This window comes from Elephantulus edwardii, unplaced genomic scaffold (assembly GCF_000299155.1).
Source record: "Elephantulus edwardii isolate Elephantulus edwardi_28Jun2011 unplaced genomic scaffold, EleEdw1.0 scaffold00393, whole genome shotgun sequence".
In the NCBI taxonomy this organism is placed as follows: Eukaryota; Metazoa; Chordata; class Mammalia; order Macroscelidea; family Macroscelididae; genus Elephantulus; species Elephantulus edwardii.
Window position 1 is genome coordinate 609,698 of NW_006400143.1, and position 10,009 is coordinate 619,706.

At 37.7% G+C, this 10,009-nt stretch overlaps 1 protein-coding gene across 1 annotated transcript in view; it reads right to left on the reverse strand.

Annotated features, from left to right (window-relative positions):
• Window positions 1-5,054: 5,054 nt before the first annotated feature.
• The window catches only part of LOC102844336 (sperm acrosome membrane-associated protein 1-like), a 76,142-nt gene continuing 71,187 nt past the window's right edge, over window positions 5,055-10,009 (reverse strand). The window contains exons 6-7 of the mRNA XM_006902347.1: window positions 5,752-5,872; window positions 5,055-5,211 (exon numbers count right to left, since the gene is read on the reverse strand). Of these exons, the coding sequence (XP_006902409.1) occupies window positions 5,055-5,211; window positions 5,752-5,872 (278 nt within the window). The remainder of the gene's footprint in view (window positions 5,212-5,751; window positions 5,873-10,009) is intronic.

Genomic DNA, 10,009 nt, shown 5'->3' on the forward strand with positions numbered 1-10,009 from the left:
AGAGATTTTGGATTTCCATTTAATCATTGTTGCACTTTTCTCTCTGTCCAACCCTCCACCCCCCAGTTCGCTTTTCTCTTTGAAAAGTAAAAGAAAAATTCCCTCATTGGTATATAATCCCCCTGCACTAATGCTGTATATGCATGGTACTTAAAAAATTATCCTTGGTCTTATGAGTAGGATGGTTTCTAGGAAATCCACCAAAGTGGGTTTTGAAAGTCAAAGTAACACCCAGGAATCTAGGACAGAAGGTATTACTTCTGTCAAAGCATATTATTTACTTGTTGAGTAATATGCATCATGATCAGTGAGTACTGGATGTTCACGAGAAGACCTATCAGGGACTGTCCTGCTCATGGTATTTTGACATTATATAGAATTATTGCTTCAGAATTCAATATGACAAATATTGAACTGTTAGAGAATCACAAATTGAGAAATACTAAAGATTCTTCACTTTGACCCATAAAATTAGTCTTCTCTCACCTCACAAAGTATTTACAACAGTGTCACTATAAAGAAAAAAAATGTATTAAAATGTTAATTAAATGTGTTTTAAAAGACATTAAATACGTTTTATACATTTATTTTGTTGTACTATAAAAGTAAAAAATATATTTATATAAAAATAACAACCCACCTATGTACTACAACCACGGTAACCAGTAGTTTAAAAATAACAATTCTAGTCCTCATTCATGCTACTTCTTCATTGCTGGTCAACTAGAAGTTCTGTGTCAGATGGTCATCACTCTGAGATTCAAGGTCTCAGAGTGTTTCTGGTGATAATGGCCCACAAAAGACAAGTTCTGAATATCTTTACAATTAAATGTTCCAACTTGAAAATTACAGGTGGAACTCAGCTTATGGATATTGTTGAGAAGAGGTGATCTCAAGCTGATTTTGATTCATAGAGACACTATAAACAACAGATCTGAACCTTGTCCTATCCTGTGCCATATTTACCATCTCTGATGTACTGGAGACCATTGTCTCAGTGACTGTGTCAATCCATCTTGTTGAGATCTTCATGTTCCACCTTTCCCAGAGTAATATCGTTTTCCAAAGATTACCTTCTCCTGACAACATGCCTGAAGCAGGTGTGACAAAGTTTCACCATCCTTGCCTCTAATTGAGTACAGGGAGCTATATCATAAACATCCATTTATAATGTCTTCTTTAGACGTATAAAAATATTTAATTCTAGGATTAGATAAATTCCATAGTAATAGCAACAAAGTTGGCATAGAGTTCATGCTACTATCATAATCTCTCAATAGTAATTCCTCAGGGAGCTCTGGTGGCCTAGTGGCAAGAAGCTGCTCTGCAATCCCAAAGGTGCATGGTTCAAATCCACCAGATGCTCTGCTGGAGGAGGAGGGGCAATCTCCTTCTGTACCAGCTGGGTCAGATTTGATGGCACACAAGTTAAAAAAAAATAGCAACTAATCATAAAATCTACCTAATAATTTAATGTCTTAATGTTTTGTTAGACTTTATTATAGATGGAGAAAGTATTGAAGCTGTCAATGATTTCATCTTGTTTAGATCAATAATCAACACACTTGACAGTAGTAGTCAGGAAATCTGGAGGTGTATTGCATTGAGCAAGTTCTCCTCAGGGACCTCTCCAAAATGTTGAAGAGCAATGACGTCATTTGAAGACTAAGGTGTGCCCGATTCAGACCTTGGTTTTCTCAATCACCTGCTATACTTCAGAGAGCTAGATAATGAATAAGCATAAAACAAAATTGATGCCTTTGAGTTGTGGCATTGGAGTAGAGTACTAAATATGGCATGGATTGTTAAGAGAACAAACAGATATGCCTTTGGACAAGTACAGCCAGAGCAGAGTGCTTCGTGGAGGCAAAGCTAACAAAGCTGCATCTTTCATACTTTGGACATGTAATTGGGTGCAGCTATTCATTGGAAAAAGACCTCATGCTTAAAAAGAAGGATGGGTCAGCAAAGGAGAGGAAGGCTCTCAGTGAGATGTATTGACTTGGTAACTTCAGCTTTAGTATATCAGATATGATGTGGATAGCACAAACAGGACAGGGTTCAGGTTGACTGTTCCTAGGGTCCTTATAAGTTATATTTAACTTAATGGCACCTAAGAACATGTCACATGATAACAAAAAAGTTATTTTCATAAATAAAGACCTTGGCTCCAAGATATTGCCTGCATACTAAGCACCACAACAGTACTTACCAGAGTCATTAAAAATAACTATGAGATATCATTTCATCCCAGTAACAACAGCAAAGTTCAGTAGAGTAGCAAACAACAAATGCTGGCCTTGTTGTAAAGAAATTGGAATCCTTACTCACTGTTGGTGGGAGCATAAAATGGTGCAACCACTATCAAAAGTAGTACATTTCCTCAAAAAGTTGAAAATAAAAATACCACTTGACTCAGCTATTTCACTACTAGGAATATACCCTAAAAAAACTAGAGCTGTAAATCAAACAGATATATACACACTCGTGTTTATTGCTGTGTTATTCACAATAGCAAAAAAAGATGGAAGTAACCCAAACATCCATCAAGAAATGAATGGATAGGAAAACTATGCTAAATTCACACAATGGGATACTATGCAGCACTGAAAAACAAAGAACTAATAAAATATTATACAACATGAGTGACACTGGAGGACATTATACTGAGTGAATATCTCAGTCACAAAAGGACAAATAATGCATAACACCACTGTTCTAAAATAGGATTGACATGGAGTGGGGGGAAATGAAGAAAAGAGGGGATAAATTATGACTACTGCATTGGAACAGATGAAGAAAACAATTGTTTAAAAGGATAATTAGGCATTATATCCACAGTCAACACTCTTGGCACCAGCAGCCAGAAAATGACAAGACATATTACGATGGGAAAGTCTGCTGTTAGGGACCTCTCCAAAGTATTGGAGTTTAATGGTGTCACTCTGGAGACTAAGGTGTGCCTGATACAGGTCTTTGCAATCATTTGCTATGTGTTAGAGAGCTGGAAAATGACTAGAGGGGATAGAAGGAGAATTGAAGCCTTTAAGCTGTGATGTTGGAGAAGAGTATTGATATACCATGGACAACTAAGAAAACAAACACGTTCATCCTAGAGAGGATTAAACCAGGCTGCTCCTTGGAGGCAAGGATTCTGAGGTTTCATCTGACACTTTGGACATGTTGCAAGGAGAAACTGACTAATCCTTGGAGAAGGACATCATGCTTGGGAGGGTGGAGGGACAGCACAGGAGAGGAAGACCCTCTGTGAGGTGGATTGATTCAGTGACTGGGGTAATCAGGTAAGTGTGTCAGACATGGTGAAACTGGCATAAGATAGAGCAGAGTTTAGTGCTGTTGTACATAGCAGGCAACTCAACAGCACATAACAACAACATGTTATGACAACATGTACGACAACAGCCCAGAATAAGAAGTACATTGCAAAGAGAACTGGGGAGTGGAAAGGAGGGAGGTTATTGTAAAAAAATGAATTAATTTTTTTTAAGTGAATTTACTACTCTGCCTCCAGGAGCCAGGCAAGCCAGGCTTGGCCTAGGGTTTAAGGCAGCAGGAGGCTTCAAGCCCAAAAAGAGGAAGAGGGGAAAGGAGGCGGCCATATCTCCCAGGTTTGCTCCTCCTAGGACTCCACAGAAAGCGATCTACCAAGCCAAAGGTGGGTGACTTTTAATCCGTGGCCCTCAGGCCTGTCTTTTATTGTTTTTGTTCAGACATTCCTCTAGGTCGTATAGCCCTGGTGTACAAGTTATCGTACTGCGGTCACTTGTGGTTGCTGTGACACTGTGACATTGATGTGTCAAATGTGTTAATGGTTGGCTACGCAATGCAGACAGAGAGTGGGGTGGAATTCCCGATTAAAACAAGCTTGGAAAGAGGAATGGCATCCACTTCCATAGTAGCTTGCCTCTAGAAACCGTATGAACCCGGACAGAGGATGAAAGGCACCCAAGCGTCAAGGACTCCTTCATAGGGTCACTATGAGTCGCCTGCTACTTGACAGCACTTAACAACAACAAAGTGAACTTGGAGAAGGGGAGGGCATAAAATGTGCAAAAATGAATGAATGAAAATCTAACTTTCCTGTAAACTTTTGTTAATATCACAATTAAAATTGAACAAGTGTATTTAAAATAGTCTTTCATTCATTGTCGTTATGAGAAAACAAGAAGAACAAGGTCTTGTGGAATTTTAGTGGCCTAGTAGATTGGAAGTTCTACTGTCAACCCTAAGTTGAGCAATTTGACCCCACCAGTTGCTATGTGGGAGAAATATGAACAGTCTCCTTCCATGTGATTTACAGGTTGTTCTGAAAACCTGCTGGAGGCTCAACTATGGTCACTTCTCATGATGACAATGAGTTTGAGTTTGCTTTATTTGGTGAGAAATACATGACTATAAAATGCATACCATTTCCTCAGTTGATACCAAGTTACTCCTCAATTCTTTCACATATTTCTTATGCATAAATATAATTAAATTATCTCACACATACAAAATTATTTGAGCCATGCTTCTTCCATAGTAATCACTGGTTAAATGTTGATTGTTATTTTTATTACGATTACTAACTCATATGTAATAAGCTATTAATTCATGACTAACAAGTGAAGCATACACATAACCTGTAGATATTCTAAAGTGTAATTTGTTTTAACAAATTTAATATAGTGTTCTCTGTGGGAAAAACATTTTAAGGTATAAAGAATCTACTATATTCTAATTTTCTTATTTAACACAGAACAAGAAAATAGAAGTGACCAAGAAAATGTATTTTAAAGCTCTTTGTTACTGTACCTCTATATGAATATCTCCACTACCTAGAAAGGTAAATAATGAGAAGTACTTATAATTTTTGTTCATTCTGCCATGAAGATTCACAAGTTAAAATAGCTTCATCCTCACATTGGGGTTGCCTTCAGACTATTAAAAATCACTTGCAAAAATATAAAAGTAATTAAGGAAATACTTTATTTTTAAAATAACATATCCAATAGGCTGTAATGTCCTTTGTGTTGTTATATATCATCTATGTATCATTCATTCCATTCACTTAAATTATCTTCTTCATGCACAGGCATTTCTGTTGGTGATTGGTCAAGAGAAGTTGAATCTTTGTATCTCATAGAACTAAACTCAGACTGTATCTCAGTTGTTGAGGATTTTGCCCCCCATAAGGCCTTGATGGCTGCCCTGGAAGGAAAAAAAAAACACCAAAACACTAGTTGAAGTTAAAATTAAAATCATATTTATATTTAGGATTTCTATATTGAGACACCTGTTTTTCATGATATTTTCTGTAGTGTCTCAGATGCAATGCAATAGTAGATGGACCTCAAATGTTCTAGGGTATAATATTAATGCTTCAATTATTATACATATCCTGACATAAATTAATTAGTTGGCTAAAACAAGTTGCAGAGTTATGAGAATTATAATTAGACATATAAATAATCAATGCATTTTTTAAAACAACTATAATGTAAAAGTGTAAAAATTGCAACCAAATTTCTTCTTATGGCTAGGAATACAAAGCATGAAAATGTTTTTAAAAAAATACCCATGTAAGAGTTAGGACAACCTGAATTAAAACAGTCACAGAAAGAAGGAATGAAGTGGGACATTTCATAATCCATACAGGAAGCATGATGAACAAGGCTTTCCTCTTCTTTGGAAAAGAGAAGGGAAGATATCAACCAATGGTGCCATAGTGAAGATGGCTTGTTCACCTACCAGTTTATAATTATGAAGATCAATACAAAGATCACAAATATACAGATAATGACTCCTATGGTCAGCACAAAAACCAGGACTGCATCAGTATTTGGTCGGCCAGATCTTGTCATCTGCAATTCTAGAGGACAAACACACACCAGATGATTATAACTATTAGGGGTGAAAGGGAGGTAGAAAAGATTAAATGATATCTAGATGCAAATTATAGGTAGTTTCAAAATCAATTCTAGAAAAATACAGGAAAAAAACAGTACAAAGAAAGTTACTAATGAACTGGGCCGTCTGCAGGCTTGTGTCAATCCAGATCACCAAAGTTCTTGTCCTTTTGATGACCCTTCATCTTCCAAGAATACATATGACGATCCTTGCCTCTAAGAAGCACCCTGCTTGCACTTCTAAGACAAATTTGTTGTTTTGAGGATCCACAACATATTCAACACACCTTGACAATATAATAATTCAAAGGTATTATTTTTTCTTCAGTATTCCTTATTCATTGTACAATTTTCACAAGCATATGTAACAGAAAATACAAAGCTTGGGCCAAGTGCACCTTAGGGGTTTTTTGTTTGTTTGTTTGTTTTTAAAATTTATTTATAAATTTTAGTGAAAGTTTACAGAGACTTAGGATTTCCAGCCATTCATTGTTGCACTTTTCTCCCTGCCCACCCCCTCCCTCCAAATCACTCTTCTTGAAAAGTAAAAGAAAAACTCTTTCATTGTTATGAAATTCCTCCCTCCAAGGTCACTCCACTATTCAGCCTTCACTCTGGACTTCTGTAATGACAAGAATACAGATTCATATGTCCCTTTTAAACAGATCTCTCCCTCATCTGTTTCAATGCAATATACATCATTCCTCTCCTTCTTTTCCATCTTCCCTCAATCATGATGTCAGTCCTGTTTTACACAGTGGTGGTGCTATGCAATATTTGTTCTTTTTTGCACCTTAGTTTTCAAACAGAGCTATTATTGTTGTTATTTTGTGCTGTCAAGTCAATTACAACTCATAGGGACTCTACAAACAACAGATCTTGCCTGATCCCGCAACATCCCATGATCTCCTTCGTGCTCAAGCCCATTGTGTCAATCCTTCTCATTGAGGGCCATCCTCTTGCTGGGCTGCCCACGTATGACCAAGTATTTGAGACAAAGTTCTGCCACCCTGAGCAATACTTTGGATACATTTCCTCCAAGACAGATTTGCTTGTTTTTTAGCAGTCCGTGGTATATTCACTACTTTTCTCCAACACCACATTACTTAGTAATACTCTAAAATATTTGTAAAAACTTAATTCTCCTACTGAGGGACACCTAGAATTTTCCAGTTTGGGATATTATGTAAATATTATGAAGCTGTTATGAATGAAAAAAGGAAACATATTTGACTGTGTGGATCATATCAAACTATTGCTAACTTTGAAAACAATGGAAATCCCAGAACATTTAATAATATTCACAAGAAACCTATACTTAGATAAAGAAGCAACTGTGTGAACAGAGCAAGGGAACACTGCAAGGTTAAAAATCATGAAAGATGTGTGTCAGAGTTGTAATCTTTCTCCATATCTATTCAACCTATATGTTAAGCAAATCATTTGAGAAGCTTGAATCTATGAAGAAGAATGTGGCATCAGGATCAGAGGAAAACACATCAATTTGTTTTGTGCAACCTTGTTTGCTAAAAGTGAGGAGGACTTGAAGTACTTGCTGCAGAAAATCAAAGACTACAACTCTCAGTATGAATTTCATCTCAACATCAAAAAGACAAAAATCTTCACCAATAAGTAACAAACATTGTGATAGAGAAATCAATAAGCAACACTTATCATGGAAGATGGAGAGAAAATTGAAATTGTCAATTATTTAATCTTCCTTGTGTCCATAATCAATACATGAAGCATTTGAGAAGAACCTGAAGCATTTGCTGCAGAAGGTCAAGTGACTGCAGTCCTCAATGTGGATTGAAGCTCAACATCAAAAAAACCAAGATTTTCAGTGGGACAGTTGACAGTATGATGACAGATGGAGAAGATACTTTGAGGTTGTTAACAATTTCAGCTTGATTGGATTCACAATCAACACTCTTAGCACCAGAAGTGAGGAAATCAAAAGACAAATTGCATTGGAAAAAGCATCTGTCAGGGATCTCTCTAAACTGCAAAAGAGCAATAATGTCAGACTGAAGGCTAAGATGCACATGATTTGGGCCATGGTCTGCAATTATTTGCTATGCATCAGAGAGCTGGACAATGACTAGGAGTGACAGAACAGATGCCTTTGAGTTGTGGTACTGGAGAAGAGTATTGAACCACAGATCACCAAGAGCAGGTCTGTCCTGAAGAGGGTGAAATCAGGCTGTTCCTTGAAGCCCAGGATTTTGAAGCTCTGTCTCACAGGCTTTGGACATGTAACCAGGAGGCACCAGTTCTTGGAGAATAATAGCATGCTTAAAAGAATGCAAGACAGGAGAGGAAGAACCCATAAGAAATGGATTGACACAGTAACTAGGTTAATGGGGTAGGTGTGTGGGAGACAATGAGATTGGCTCAGGATAGGATAGGGCAAGATTAAAAGCTGCTGTACATAGGATCGTTGGGAATCACAGGTGACTCAATGACACATAACAACAACAACAGGCAACACTGTTGTGCATGGGGTTATCATGACTAGGAGTGGATTCAATAACAAATAAAATTCAAAATCCCTATGAAGCATAATTTTCTCTGGTAATTGTAAAGCTATAAATTCACTGTAGTGATGTTACAAAGGTACAATCTAACTAGGTCCAAGTATGATAGTAAAATGAAATATATTCTTCTATTCCAGGGCTGTGAAATTTAAAAAAAAATTAAATAACTATTAAAGGAGGCAATGTCTGACTTTTACCCTCTTCAAAAAGGGGAACTTCCTCCATCAATATTATTCATGGCAGCAGATAGCTTGTAGGTGAGACAAACCAACCTCCATGCTCTTCCATCTATTTCTACCAATCACTTGGTTCAATATTCATTGTTGGCTCACAGACTTTATTCACAGTTGTGGTACCAAGAATGGGGTTTATTAGGGAAATAGGGTAGGGAGTGGGAGAGGCAAAAAATATTTCACAATACAAGTCCAGGTTTAGCCCAGTGTCCCAAGCCAGATTAACAGCAAAACACAATATATTAATTAGTAAAAGGCCTGGTTTTGGTTCAGCAATACATTCAAGAAGTCTCAGTTTCCTCAATCATACAGCAAATTTTGCCTAAGAGCAGTTATAAGACAGCTTTTCCTTCAAGGACCTGGCAAACAAAACCTTTAATTGTGACCAACACAAATGCAAGAAGCCTCACGTTACACTTTGCCAGAGTCTCTCCACAGTAATGCCACAGTCTCTCTACCACCATCACAAGGGTCTTGTCACTAGGTTCTTGCCCTACCAGGGTGTCGCTCTAGTCTCTCTCTCATCAAGGTCTTGTTCCAGTCTCTCTCATGTCTGTCTGCTCAGTGTGGGAAGTAATTTCTCTCTTATTCCAATCCCACAGCTATTAATGATTTGCTAGACCATGTGTCTACAGATAAGGTAGCTGGAGACCCGAGGGGATTAACATAACGGCTTCAGCTCCAACTTTTAAACTATTGTTGTGCTGTTAAGTGCCTTTGAGTCGTAGGTGACTCAAAGTGAACCTATGAACGACAGTCCTCAACACTTGCGGGACTTTCATCCTTTCTCCAGGTTCATAGGGTTTCTGGAGGCAAGCTGTTAATGGAAGTGGATGCCACTCCTGCTTCCAAGCTTGTTTTAATTGGAGATCTCCACCCAACACCGTCCACCAAGGGTAATCATCATCACGTTTGACATATCAGTGTCACAATGTTCAGCTTCACAGCAACCACAAGTTACATCTGTACAGCAAGTGGACACACCAGGGCTATATGACCTAGATGAATGTTTGATCAAAGACAAAGAAAAAACAGGCCTGAGGGCCGCGGATTAGAGTCATCCACTTTCGGCTTGGTAGTATCACTTTTGGTCCACTAAGCCAACTGGTCTCTCTCTAACTTTTAAGATAACATCGCAAAAACATTAGATTTACAGAAGAGATAATTTTAAAATGTAATATGTTTACGGCATTGAAGTCTAGGGGGAGAGAATAGTCTAAAAGTATTATATTTTAGGGCATTATTTTTATCGTAGGAGTATGCAATGAGGGTTGTAGAGTGGATTATATTTGGGGCTAGGGGGTGGGGTTTGGGGAGGTGCGGGGGGGGA